Source organism: Jaculus jaculus, chromosome X (genome assembly GCF_020740685.1).
Source record: "Jaculus jaculus isolate mJacJac1 chromosome X, mJacJac1.mat.Y.cur, whole genome shotgun sequence".
Classification (NCBI taxonomy): domain Eukaryota; kingdom Metazoa; phylum Chordata; class Mammalia; order Rodentia; family Dipodidae; genus Jaculus; species Jaculus jaculus.
The window spans coordinates 120,998,336-121,013,834 of NC_059125.1; the positions used below are offsets into that span (position 1 = coordinate 120,998,336).

Below are 15,499 nucleotides of genomic sequence, written 5' to 3' on the forward strand. Positions count from 1 at the left end.
GACCACCTCGACCCTTACACCTGTTCAGGAACTGCACTTAACTGCTTAGTGATCAATCTCTCTCTCTCCTGTCTCTCTCTCACTCATTTGGTGGGAGACTTTGAAACTGATTAAATTTATTTATGTATCTTTGATCTGTTAAGATTCTTCTGTCTTCAAAATTCAGTCTTTGTGGACAGTACTCATCAGGAAATATATCCATTTCTTCTAGGTTACTCAATTTATTGCCATACATTTGGTCATAATAGTCTTTAAAATATTTTAGTTATTTATTTATTTGAGAGAGAGAGAGAGAAATAGAGAGAGGGAGGGAGGGAGGAAGGGAGGGAGAATGGGCATTCCAGGGCCTCCAGCCCCTGCAAATGAACTCAAGAATAATGCATTACCTTGTGCATCTGGCTTATGTGGGTACCAGAGAATAGAATATGAGTCCTTAGCCTTAACTGCTAAGCCATCTCTCCAGCCCCATACTAGTCATTTGTTTCCTTGTACTTCTTTTTTGTATTTCTTACTTCCATTTTAAACCCTCATTATGCCAGCATCAGCAACAAAACAATACCTAACTCATACATGCTAGCACATGGGCCTGTCCTCACTGGTTCATGTCATTTGAGGCAATTTCTATCTGGATCTTACTCTGCAACTCTTTTTTGTTGTGTTCTCTGAGAGCTTCGAGAATCCTTCTGCACCTCCCAATTTGCCCTCAGAGTGCTGGGATTAAAGAAGCTCACCAGGAGCTTATGAGATTCCACCTTACCCCAATAAGGATAGCAAAAATCAAAAAATCAAATGAAAATAAATGCTGGCGAGGATGTGGAGAAGTAGGAACACTCATCCTCTGTTGGTGGGAATGTAGGATGGTACAACCACTTTGGAAAGCAGTATGGAGACTCCTGAAAAGCTGACTATAGAGTTACCAACAGACCTAGTTATTCCCTTACTGGGAATCTACCCTAAAACCTTCAAACCACAGGCCAGAGAGATTTGCTCAACCATGTTTGTAGTGGCTCAATTCGTAATAGCTAAGAGCTGGAATCAATCCAGATGAACGAATCTAGAAGAATGGATAACGAAGATGTGGTATATCTACAGAATGGAATTCTACACAGCAGTAAGAAAAAATGACAAAGAAATTTGAGGAAAAATGGTTGAACCTGGAACAGATCATTCTCAGTAAACTTACCCAATCACACAGAAAAAAAAAAAATCACCACATAGTCTCACTCATCTACAGCACCTAACCTGAATCTACCCAAGATACCTTAAACACCCAGCAAGCACCTCATGAACTAGACACTAGGAGGGATGGGGAGGGAGGGGAGGGCATCGAAGGGGTGGGAAACACTAATCTGGACCCAAATGGCAATGGTACCATAAAATTCTACTTCCTAAAAGGCAGACCAAATGGTTGAACCCTAGCCAGGCCCATATAGGAAACACCTGAACCACAAGACACTGGAGAGGGTAGGATCAATCTAACCTAAACCTTCTACATCTTCCCTCCCCCCTTCTCCCTCTTCCTCTCTCTCTCTCCTCCCTAACTCTTGTTTATTAGTTATATTATTCCTCATTTTCTTAGTGGGCACTGACCTGTGACTCCCAGTACCAGCATGGGCTATCATCCACAATGAGCTTTTGATCAGAGAAACCTACAAGGTTTCCTAAAAGAATGATAGATTTCTGTCAGTACTTGATGACCAACCAAAGGTTAGTGGTAAGACCCTATTGCTGAAGACACCATATGCAGCTGACATGAAAAATGGAACGACATGGCTGGAAGCCAGGAGTCAGTCCCCAGACAGTCAGTGTGTCTAGTGCCAGAAGGTTCTACATGGGCGACTGGGGGAAATGACCAAAATCTGTCCAAGCAACTCATTGTCTTACCTACTTAGCATCAAATAACCAGTTGTGATGCCCACACAAGTGCAATAGTGGCACACAGCCATGGTGGGGAACCAACAGCTCTTGATTGGCTAACTGATCCTGTCAGTGGTCCAGGACCCATAGCTGGAGCTTGGAAACAAGTCAGAATCATATCCAAACATAAACTCTCTCTGCAATATCAAGCTACCATCAATCATGGTGTACAAGGGGGCCTACACCTATTAAACTCTCTATTAAAAAAAGTAAGTGTTATTCCATTTGTCCTGGAACTAACTTACTCTCTGTTGGAGAATCTGCTTCTCTTTTTCAGATAGATGCAGATCCTAAGGAGAGAGCCACCCCATCATACCTCAAAAGGGCCCTGGCTGAAACTAAGGAAAATTAGCAAAACAAGCAAGGGTGCTGATTTCCTGATGAACCAGATACCAGCACAAGGGGGAAGGAGACCAATACAGAGAAAAATCAACTCCTACCAAATCAGAGAGCCAGAGCTTCAGAGGCCCCCGACATCTCATCACTGAAGCAGACCAAAAATGAACCCAATATGGCTCAGGGAAATTTTTCGGGAGAGGGGGCGGAAAGAATGTCAGAGCCACATGTTGGGTCAGGATATGCAGAGACATTTATCGTACCAATAACTGTGGGCTAACTCCACAATGCATGACCCATATACCTCAACAAGGAGGGGCCAATGGGGAGGGGGTAGGTCATGGATGAGCCTAATGAAGGTATCAAACTGCCTGTATTTGCTGAATAGAAAACTAATAAAAAAAAAAAAAACAACTGAAAAAACAAAAGAGAAGCTCACCAGGGTTTCTGGCTTTTTTTTTGTTAGTATTGGTTCTGAGGATCAAATATGGGTACTCTGAACTTGAGCAGCAAATATTTTATCCATGGAGCCATCTCCCCAGCTGCATTAAAATACTTAATTTTATCTTCTCTATTTTCAGAAGTTATGCTGTCATCATTACTTAGTGTATTACTATCATAGTTTTGTAATATGTCTTCATGAGTTCAGTTTTATAATCTCTACCATCATATTTGCCAAAACCGACTTCAGTACTGCCATTAGGGTAAGTTTTCTACATCGAAATCTTTGCAAACAATGTTTCTGTCCTAATTAAAATCCATACAAGTCTTTCGAGATTTGCTTCAGCTTATCATTGCCATTTTTTTGCCAACCTCCTATACTTTTCAGTTTTCTATTTCTTTGAGTATTCTAATATATTTGCATTTACAGTGACATATAAATTTAACTATAGGAAGGAATTATTGGTATAGCACAAATGAATAAATACTCATCCTATAAGCTGTCACCTCTTCTTATCACCTGTGTGTAATATGTATTATGTGCAGATATGCACACCTCATGCACATGCCTGGGAAGGCTAAAAGAGAATGGTGAGTAGCCTTTCCTCTATCAATCATCATGCTTCTTTTGAGACGAAGGCTCTCACTGACCCTGGCCTGGCTAATTTTTGGTCAGACTGGCTAACAACTGAGCCCCAGTGATTCTCTGGTCTCTTCCGTGGTTACAAGTGTGATGGCGGCCACATCCAGCTATTTTTGTGGATGCTGGAGCTAAAACTCAGAGAAAATTAGGCCCTCTTAGTACCTTACATTTGGGTGGCAAGCACTTGTACCTGCTAACCAATTTCCTCAGCCCCTTATTTTTCTTTCTTGTTTTAAAGAGGCTATGTTAGTGTTAACTGCACTAAATCAAATCTTCTGATACTATACTAGCCCTCACCCCTCTGGCTGCTTTATACAGATGTGCAGTCACATTTCTGAAGTACAAAATGTATTAACCTTTATCTGTTTACAATCCAACAGTATACTATATTATTTTAAAAATAGTTAGTCTATTTATCTGAGAGAGGGGGGGGGGGCGGAGAATGGGTGCAACTGGGACTCCTGCCACTGCAACAAACATCAGATACAGATACACTGCTTTGTATACCTGGCTTTATGTAGGTATGAGGGAATTGAACCAGGGCCATCAGGCTTTGCAAGCAATCATCTTTAATTGCAGAGCCATCCCCCCAGGCCTACTTTATTCTTATTCCCTTCAGAGTATGTGTAGCTTGGAAATTTATGTGATATGAGTCTAAAATTATATATACATACATACATACATATATATATATATATATATATATATATATATATATATATATATATATATAATTTGTACGACATTAGAAATGGTTTAAAAGGACCAAAATTATTTTCTTTATAAAATCAAATCAAATCATTTACTTTGAAGTCACAGAATTCTTGAGAGTTTTTCAGATTAATTTGTAAGATTAATTCTCACTCTTGTGAATTTTCTTAACCATACAAATATCCACAACATTCAACACCATGCCCAGGCTGTTTTTGTTGTGATTTTCAGTGGACATTTGTCTAGGTCACAAAGTCTTATTTTAATTTCCCTACTCAGGCTAAATAAATCTCTGTATGAGAAGTTCCTACTTTTAATTTTTTTTTTTTTGATTTTTCAAGGTAGGGTCTCACTCTAGTCCAGGCTGACCTTGAACTCACCATGTAGTCTCAGGCTGGCCTTGAACTTACAGTGATCCTCCTACCTCACCCTCCTGATTGCTAGGATCAAATGTATGTGCCACCAAGCACAGTGAGAAGTTCTTAATTAACTGATTGTTTCTCCATGAGACAATAAAATAATCTCTTGATACAATGCACATGTTAAATGCTCACTACTCAATTATTCAAGAAATTATCCTTTAGTCTATGTCTTAAGTATACAGAGTGCTACCATTCCAAGAAAAAAAAAAAGTTAGTGTAGCATTTGTAATTTAAAGAAATTATGAGAAACAGAAACTATCTATAGTTTTGGAGACTACTTGTATATAACATAGGTCCATCTTATTATTTTAGTATGTATTGTATATTTTTGTTAATGACAGGGAAAATTGCCACTTACCGTGGTACAGGTACAATTTATGGAAAATTGTCCACCAAAAGGATGAATATATCAATTGATTTTAAAGAAGGGTTGTGATAATTGCATTGATAGAATGAAGCTAAGCTATCTTTTATAAAATCCTTGGCTAAAAGGAATTTCTACAAACATGAGATATTAACGACTATGAGGAAAAGTAAATGTGTACACAGAATCTATTGCTATTATGAGATGGAATATGGTAGTAAACTGGATGAAGTAACTATCTATTAAGTATGACACCAAAATACTGATAATGGTTTATACGATAACAAAAATATTTTAAAGTATTTTATGTAGAATCAGTTATTGACTGTTGTAAGTCAAAATAAAATTTAATGAAAATGTGCTTCAAGCTATATATGTCCTACTAACAGAAATACAAAGCCACTTGGAGGGTCTATGCAGCACAGAAGTGAGAAATTAATAAAATGAAGGCAAAGTGACAGCTGTTTTTGGCCAGGCAGGAGACCACAAACTAATTAAAAGATGTTTGTGAGACAAGAGACAGGCTCTATTCTAGAAGACTGGAAAAAGAGAAATCATGAGCACTTCATGTTCCTTGTGGTTACCTCAGGTCATATTAATTATCTTCATAATGACCCTGTTGCACAAATAATATCTATCAATCTTGTTTGAAATCTAGTAAGCAATGTCGTGGGGGATTTCCCATCAGTATGAGGAAAATCATGAGGAAGGTGTCTACGTTTCCATTTTACAGATGAGTAAATGCAGATATGGAATCACTGGTGAAGGGCCTAGTAATCAAAAGAGATGTTTTAGTGAAAATATTGTGTGAGGGTATGATATGTATTTAAGGTTAATTGTGAAAATTAATTTATTCCTATTTTCTACACTAAAATTATTGGGTTGGACTTAGTGGCATATTCCTCTGATACCAGAACTCAGGGGGCTGAGATAGAAGATTCACCATGAATTTGAGCCCAGCCTGGGACTACAGAATGAGTTCCAGGTCAGCCTCCGATAGAGTGAGACCCTACCTTGAATCCCCAACCATTGTAAAAGAAAAATATTAGGATCTTGAAATTTTCAAAATCAGAACATTCCAGATTCCATTTTATTTCTTCCACTTACAGTGAGTTATTTATACTTTCTTGGTAAGGAGGAAAAAAACTGAAAAGACCACATTTTACTAACTATCATTTTCAGTACTTCCTGACTTCACCCTAACAACATCCATGGAAAATAGAGAGATTTAGGTTAGTAGACAGGAGGCAGAAGAAAGTACTAATATCAGCACTACTCAATTTTGGTGTAGGTAAAAACATGCAGTAGGCCTTTTGCACTCTTGAGTAAGTTCATCTTTAAATGTTGGCTCAGAGACTTTGACTCAATAATATATTCTTCCTAATTTTTTATTGTTAATATCAAGTCTGGTCAACTTTTCACATATGATTCATATAGTATGTCATGGCAGTATTTATAGGATTAAATAGTTTAATCAGTGCAGTTTGAATACTACCTGAATCTTCTGAAGGTAATATGAATCATTACTAATATGACGTCTAAAGGAAAACAATAAAGTATGCCATTCACTGATGATACTGGATTGGAGAGACTGAAACTTCTACTCCTTAACTTATTCCATGCAGCAGGCCTTTTGACCCCAGGCACAATGCATTCTTGTGAGTTTCTATTGCCTATGAATCTAATGTTGCCACTTATAGAAACTGCTGACTCTAGAGAAACTTGATAAAAATATCCAAGATTGCTAGAGAAGCTGTGTTTGTGCCCTTCACAACCATTGATGAAGTACCTTATCCTCGCCTTCTCTTGATGCCTTGCATATGGTCATCTGTCATCCTGACTACTACTTCATATGGCTTATTTGTAAATTCAAGAAAATATGCTTCTGAGTGGCACTGATACATCGCTGATGACAAAATATCAGAGAGGTTGAAGCATAAGGACATATTTTTTGATTCAGGTGGAAAATATTTCAGATTTATGAGGAAGTCATGGCAATAGCTGCTCTACGATATCTTCATATAATCAGTATCTCCCCATTCTTCTATTTACCAAATTTTATGAGCTCAAAACTTATCCAGAGGAATTATTTTCTTGCTGACCTGAAAGGTAGAGTGAGCAGGTAGATGTAGGATAGGGCTGGTTGACCGAACACTTCAGTTATGGCTTTTCACATGTTATATTTCCACTGCTTTCCAATGACCACTTACAGAGGCATTATGCACAGAATGCCTATTGATGTCCCATTGATATTGATGTGATTTCCCCTAGTGTATTGAGGGCAGCACAGCACATAGTCATTAGTATGTAAAGGTTATGTATAATGGATAATAGAGGAAAATGAAACAGCAGAAAGGAATTTGCACGGGAAACAGAAGCAGCAGTTTCAGTGAAAGATTTCGCTAGGGTTCTATGGCAACTGCAAAGACGGTTGAAAAAACTGATGACTCTTACAGACTTAACAAAAGTAGAGGGTGAAATAGTTTCATATTTTGAAATATAATACTTTTTTATTTCAACCACAGAAAGCCATTTAAAAATCATCTTCTATAATGTAGTTCTTATGTGGCATCTTTCACCTGAATGCGTATTTATGAATTCTTACTCTATTCTCCTGAGATGGTCAGCACTATGGCAGTGATGGGATAAATACAGGAAGAATTTTTTTCAGTGCTTGGGATTGAACCCAAGGCTTAAGGCATGTTGGACAAGCACTCTACCATTGAGCCATTTTCCCAGCCCCAGAAACAGGTTTTTATTGATTTATCTAAAGTCACATAATGTCCAGAGCATGATAAGGAAGAACGTTATAGTACTTTCTATAAGCATCTTTTCATTTTGAACCTATTCAAACTACTGGGGGAGTATTGTGGCTGATAATTTTGCACTTAGAAAAATCTCACAGTAAATAATTTCAAAAGTTATGTTTCACCAATCAAGCTACTCAGTTGAGCTTATCACTGTGATGGATATCTTGGTAAATCTGATTGAAGTAGCAATTTAATAAGAAAACAAAGGCAGGTTGAATGATTTAGTAGACCATGAAGCCGAATTTACTGGAGATTTAGAAAGACATCAGGTCCCAGGGTGCAAATGCATGTGTTCTGGATTTTGTTTGCTCTGCCTTAAAGCTCAGGACTTAGTCCTTAAACATTTAAACTCATTGTTCCTCAGTTTCCTCATAGTACTGATACATATCCTTAAAGCTTTTATTTTAAAAAAAAACCTTTTTGTGAGAATTAAATGAGTTAATACAAGTATTTAGCTTGACTCATTTTCTTTTCTATTTATTTTTTCAACATTTTTAAATGATTGAATTGCCAGCATTTATCATTACAAGTAAAGAAACCATGAAAATATGGTTAATTATCAGAGCTATTGAATTATAGCTGTAAATAAAAATTATGATGATAATATTTAAACTTTATAGGCTAGTTTCTATGTTTATACACTATTTGAAGTAATCTAGTTATCTTTATTCATTTATTTCTCATCATAATTCTTTGTTATAGGTACTGTTTTAAGGCCATTTTGCAGATGAGTAAATTGGGATTTGAACAGTTAAGATGATTTGCTCAAGGTAAAATGCCTAGTATATAGCAGAAGTTTGAAAACATATCCTCATAATTATTGTACTACATTGCTTACTGTTATGCCAAATTCAACTGCTATTTTTTTCCTATTCAAGATGACATTCTTTTAAATGACTACAACTGGTACACTTATGAAATGAAAAAAATAAATTAAAAAACTAAATCAAACAGGACTTATTTTTCAATAAAATTACCAACAAAATAATAGCTGTAATGAATTTAAATAGAAATACAATTCAGAATGTGGTGTAAACTTATTAACATATCAGGATTTGTTTGTATCAGGAGTTAAATCTTATATCTAAAACATGACCTGTACACAGTAAAGTGAACATAAATTCATCCATAAGACACCAAGTTGGTCTCATAATTAAGGAAGAATATTTTGAAGGGTCTTCATTGTATTGAAACATCTCTGATTATTCCTTATTTTGAGTGATTTCATGTTAAAATTAGATTAAATTCAGTTCTTTCTCTTCTCTAAGTCCTGTCACCTCATATGTATTTCTCATTATAGATTTTTAAAAAGTCAACTAAACAATCATGCTGGGTATCTTGAAAAAAACTGAGATTAAAAATATATTTTTGATATAAGGTAATACTAATGATTAATAGAGCACTGTCCCATATTCAATATATACAGATTTCTTGGTGGAAATATACAAGCAAAGATGTTGGAAATCAGTAGAAGCCATGATTCTTCATGGTTGACATCATTATAACATCCCCACAAAACCTATGTGCTTATTTGCTGATCTTTTCCTCTTTTATGACCCCTACAAAATTTGTTCACACTTTAGATGAATTGCAGTGAACCAAACATATTCTATTACTTATAATTGTGAGAAAATCTAAGTCCCCTTTTACTTCCCCCTCAGAATCATATTCATTGTATCTTAGTGAGTAATTCTGCCTCAATTAGTGAATAGAATTTTACATTAAACTTGAATTTGCTAATGACATGTCTGAATATATATATTTTTTCTACCAGGATATTCTATAGTTTGATGAATTATACTTCCAAAACACATGTTTCTTAAGGTAATTTACATTTTAGACTGCAGAACCACTCAATCAAGGACATTAATATTCAGTCAAAATAAAATGCCATCCAGAAAAATCAATACAAGTTTCACTTAAATGAGGGTGACTTTAATTAGGGTGACTCAAGAAAAATAACAATATTTTTCTTAAAATGGAGAATGCCTCATAGTACTTTTGTGCTTTACCTTCCCAAATTTAGGAACTACATACAGATTTTCAATGACCTAGTGAAAATAAAAGTACATTGTTTTTTTTTTTATCTGAGGTATGGTGATCTTCCTACCTCTGCCCCCTGAGTGCTGGGATTAAAGGCGTGTGCCACCACACCAGATATTTTCTTGTTTTTGCTCCAGTGTAAAACTCTAAACCCTAGGGAAGAAATTGTTTGTTGGATTTTCTGATATCCTCCATGTAACTTCTGCTGTAATGAAACTGCTACCTGGAAATTCAGTATCAGTGCTACTGTATAAGTATAATTTAAGAGGCTATCATAGATTAGTACTATGACTTTGAATGAGAAAAACCATAACAACATTTTAATTAAAAGGAAAATGGTTAACTACAGTAATTGCAGTCAATAAGACTGTGTTGATAACGTAACTATTTATTCTCAAAGAGCTTTCCTTCCTCCCCAACAATAGTGTTTAAAGTTGGGAAGTTAAAATATGAATTATATTAGAAATAAATTTGTTCATATAACATGGAGCCTTGGTCTAAGTTTATGCATTCCAGAAATGAGAGAGAACCATCCTCCCCCACCCCAAACAAAACAAGACAGAGTGAGAAGAAAAGAAGGAAATGGAATAAAGGGCTTACCAATCACATAGGCTAGTAACAAGGCCAGAGTCACCGTGATTGCAGTAGCACTCAAGGCCGTGCACTTCCAATTGCAGCATCTATAAGGTTTGTTAAAGGTAAAGGCAGGTCGGGAAAAGGTGCTTCGAGGCAGCGGCCTGGGGGGTGGTGAGTACACGGTGTTGGATGTCAGGGGGTAGTTCTGACTGGCTGCACTGAAGATAGCCGAGGATCCAGATCCATGTTTGAACAGGAAATGCCTGGGTGGGGGAACAGAACAGGTTGGCCTGTAAATTACAAATCCCACTATACAAAAACACAAACAATACTAATTTGAAGAAAAAAAATACTATGATAAATGTTAGCAAACTGAAGAGTATGTAAATAAAGTTTGCATGTGCTCAAGAGGTAACTGAATTTGGTTCTATCTCCCTTGCTCAGAATTTTATTCATTTCAACTTGTAAGAGGAAGAAAAGGGTATGTGTGTGATGACATGCTGGCTAGTTAGTGCTAGCACCTCAAATTTGATATCCTTCACTATATTCTTCCCAGTCATTAAATATCCTGAAAAGGTGAAAGAGATATATCATCAGTGAGCTTGAAAAGTAGAACAGGCTAGACCACCAATGTTTGACATTTTATTAACTACTAAATTATAAAGAACCAGCTTTTTCATAGTCATATTTTCACTCAAAATTATTATAAAATTATCAAATATATGGTTCAGTTCAAATAATTTTACAATACACATGCATATTAGCATATATCATCTTGTCACTTCTCTATCCACTAGCTCACCTTGGTTTTTAAGCATTTTGAATTCAGTTACATCAGCATACTTCCCTTCAAATATTTGTCTTCCAATATTATTATCTATAGTCTGTATTTTATTCTTTAATGTAAAAATTTACCTGAAAATGATAAATAGAATCACGTGTGCAACCCCAAGCCTGTCAAGATGTAGAACATGCCCACTGCCCCAGGAATTCTCTCTTAACTCTCCTAAATAAATTCCTTTCACTCAGATAAAACACCATTCTCTGATTTCTCACCTACTTTTATTATGACTGCTAAAGAACTTCCCAGAAATGAAGTTACGATGCTATCATGTTTGATTTACTATTTACTGGTTGCTTGATACTATTATATTATGGACCTTTCACAAATAGTACTGATACATTCAAAACTAGGGAGTTGCCAAACACAAATATGTGTATTTTTGCTGATATTCTTTATACATAATGTGTGCTACGGACCAGGAGTTCTGTTGAATATTCATTAACTCTACTTTGGTTGCCATTTATGTGAAATAGGCAAAGTTATTATCCTCATAGCACTTTTAAGGAAAGGATGGTCAAAAGAATTTGTCCAAATCTTCCTGACAAGTGCATGACAGAGCTAGATTGAGTACATGGGTCATTCTGGCCTCAAAATCCTGAATCTTAACCACTCTACTGTGCCATTAATGCCTATAAGATACACTGCTAAACAACGTACATTCTACTACTGCACTTTAATGAGCACACAAAATTTCTCAGTAAGTAAAAAGTCAACATCACCTTGCACCTGTAAGATACACCCAAATGCATCTGATTGATTTCCAGTGTCCATAATTAAAGCTATAGAAGCATAAGCATTGAAGAAAAAAATAGAACTCTAACTCTACATGCAAGTTGATAAAACTATTGAAAATAGAGAATTTGGCTCTAGTGTCATGAGGTCAGAAATTTTCTAAAGGGTTGAGTTGCTGAAAGGATCTGAGATTCTCGTGTCTGTCTTTTATTTATTTATTTCTTTTGAGGTAGGGTCAACTAGCCCAGGCTTACCTGAAACTCACTATAGCCCTAGGCTGGCCTCAAAATTACAACAATTCTCCTACCTCTCCCTCCTGAATGCTGGGATTAAAGGTGCGCACCACCACACCCAACCTCATGTCTTTCTTGAAAGCAACTTGGCATTATGTACCAGACTTTAAACATACATACTTATTTATATAATTTTGTCTATAGAACTTTTTCCTCAGGAAACTATATTTATGAAAAGATATGTAAAAAGTCATTCATTACAATGTTATTTATAATAGTAAAAACAACCCATCCAGATCCCTAATAATTGGTATTTTATTAAAGAATATAAAATCACATCATATACAGTTATTATAAATTGTGTTTCAAAAAAATCCTTACTCACTATGAAAATTGTTTGTACATATTACCAAGGGGAAGAAGCTAGGTCTCAAAAGAGTATGGGCAAAAGGATATAATTTTTCAAAGGAAAAATGCATGGTGTTTACAAAAAAACAGTAATCTGTGTTATATTTAGATTATAGAGGCATATTTCTGAAGTTTATTATTTATATAGTTTAAATGATTTTATAGCTGATATCAGAAAAATTGGTGGTTGGTTACATATAGTCAATTTAACAGTCCCCTTACTCTCTAGAGAGTCTAGGTAGCAAGTTGGGCTTGTTATATTTAATCAGGTGATATTCACATGAATGTGAGCTTGGTACAATTACTTTAGTCTTATGGATAACTAAATCAATAGCCAAAGAGGTTTGATCAAAGTAGAGTGCTGATAATTATTGAAATACTAAAAATATTAATGAAATAATATTTGAGCTCCAATTTATGCCATGTATTATCCTCCCTATTTTATAATGTATATCGTTTAGTCTTTATGACATATTTATTACAATCACCATACCAATATTTCAGATGAGTAAACCACAGCACAAAAGGATGAAGTGAAGTGTCATTGGTACCACAACTATAAATAGCGAAGATGAGATTCAAACCCAGGTATGCTGGCTTCAGAGCCATTATTGCCAAGAAATACACCACAGAACACTGTACTAGGGTTATCCAGTTACTGGAAATATTAAGATTTCAAGCTAGGCCTCTTAAGGTATGGGAGAAGCACACTTTCTGTTGCACTTAGCTTGTAAATGGTGTTGAATTGAGCTATTATCCTGTTTCCATTGAGTCTAATGACAGCAAGTAACAGGGACAATTACAGAGTCATAGAAATGGAAGAGAACTTCTCAGAAATCTTCTAGTAGCCCAATTACCCCATTTTTCGGTAAGAGTAACTGAGACTTGAAAAATGAAAGTTCCTTACCTAAAAATAACACTGCTACTAAACAGCATGGATAAAGCTGGTCTTTGGGATTTCCAACTCAATTCATTTCTCCCAATGCTACCCATGACCACAGTCAGCACCAAGTAATCACCAGGTTCTAACCACCTAGGTTAAGTGACACAGATCAATATATTCTGTTTAGACAGCACTACACAAAACATTTTTTCTCTATTTTTAAAAGATTCTTGCATATGCCATATATTCTTGTAGTAACATTAAAAGTTGTCTTAACTATTATGGATGAAAAAATAAACATTACAAAAAGGCTATTCTTTAGTAGAAGAGAACCTGATGCAATTATTGCCCTTTCCAAAAGACACCTAGTTCCTTCCAAAGATAGAGTGATAATATATAAATAGCATTAAGAAAAATACCTTATTGGATAACTGACTCATCTTATTGTACTATTTTCCATGTGATTTTGCTTCTTATTTAGGACTTTGAGTTGAAATAATCTCTGTATCACACAGAAGAGGATATTTGCTTTAATGTCCAGTGACTTCTCTCAGCCTGATTTTCCTCCTTTGTGCATCCAATTTACTATTGAGTATGATCTGTAGCAATTTACAAGTAGCAGAATAGAATGACCTCATTACCCTCCTACATTTACTCTGGGGCTACTTGCAGGTTACACAATGTCACATTCATAAAACTAATTCTATGGAGCAACACTCTGATATATTCCTATGGGATAAAGGAAAATTCAGCAGTATGGAGTCCTTTTACTTACTGCTTGGAAATAAAAATCTTCAATCCTTTGCATATTTATGAAGGTGAACAATTGGATTTTTGAGACAATGTAAGTGGCTCAATATGTTGGATATTGATTTACTTTGGTATATCATTAACAGATAGAAGAAAGACAAAGAAAGACAGAGAAGTTTTCGCTATTATGATGGCAATTACAAGCAATAATCAATATCCGTGAGCACTGCAATTGCATCTGATGTACACCAAAGGCTTTCCAAATTCAGTTTTGTAAGTAAAATATTACAGCTTAATGAATAAATGCAACAGTCACAGCAGAGCAACATTTAAATTAATTCGTGTTTGAGAGGAATCAAAATCACCATCCTCAGTGAGGGCCGCTAATCAAATGAGTTTATATACTAAGGTGCTTGTTTTCTTATTAATAAGCTCAGATTAAGATTCCATGCTGAAAGTGATCTATACTTTGATGTGCACCCTGGGAAACAGCAAATGGTGGGTGTTGTCCAAAGCTTTGAAGTCCACTATTAGAAAGTGAAACTGTGCTAATATTTTGTTATAATTGTTGAAAAAACCAGAAGCATAAAGACAAATGGGCAGTGCTCAATTTCATATATGTGCTCATAAAGTCAGATCTTCTGTGTAAGTATATGGCTTTTCCCTCAGGACCTGAGTATATACTAAAATGTTGTTATCAATTTCAGACAATTGTTTGTTTTATTTTTTTCGACAGAGAAAATAATAAAAATGCTTTTCAAGAGTTCATGTATAATTAGTACTCTTCTTTGCATCTGATTTAATATTCAAGTTCAAATTAAAAAATAAAGACCAGATATTGCTGACAGAAATTGGCATTATAAAGAAATTTAAAAAAAACTTTATGGGACCCAGTGCTGTTAAATGGGAAAATCATAAATGCTACTGTAAGAATTTTAAAATCATCTATAAAGGGGGGAAAATGTACTCTCTGTTTTTAAACCTCCACACTACTCTGTTAGTATTAACTAATGTGATTTAATGTTGCACTTAAAATTCCACAGGAAGTAGACAGAAATCTACAGCTTTATAACAACAGATGCATAAATAACCATTTGTACATCTTTTAAACATCCTTATAAGCTACATGTAAAAAACCTGTATTTCTATAGCTTTTGGCTCATATTTATACTTAGAGAAAGCGATTCAACTTGCTTCCAGTACAAAATGAGGTTGATTAAAATAGAAAGATTACAAGTTAGTAGGCTGAAATTACATTTGGATAGGATAGTGCAATTTAGCTATTTAATTTTTTAGTTATTAAATGTAATTTAAGGATTGAAATGCCACACATTGTAAGGTTTGTGATCTTAAGCACTTATAAAAGTTTTCATTTCAGTATTTTTG

The 15,499-nt window shown here is 35.3% G+C and overlaps 1 protein-coding gene across 2 annotated transcripts in view; it reads right to left on the reverse strand.

Moving 5' to 3' along the window:
- Tenm1 (teneurin transmembrane protein 1) overlaps positions 1 to 15,499 on the reverse strand; it is an 850,812-nt gene that overhangs the window by 344,319 nt on the left and 490,994 nt on the right. For both annotated transcript variants that reach the window (XM_004653940.2, XM_045140035.1), the window contains one exon: positions 10,288 to 10,526. In XM_004653940.2, the coding sequence (XP_004653997.1) occupies positions 10,288 to 10,526 (239 nt within the window). The remainder of the gene's footprint in view (positions 1 to 10,287; positions 10,527 to 15,499) is intronic.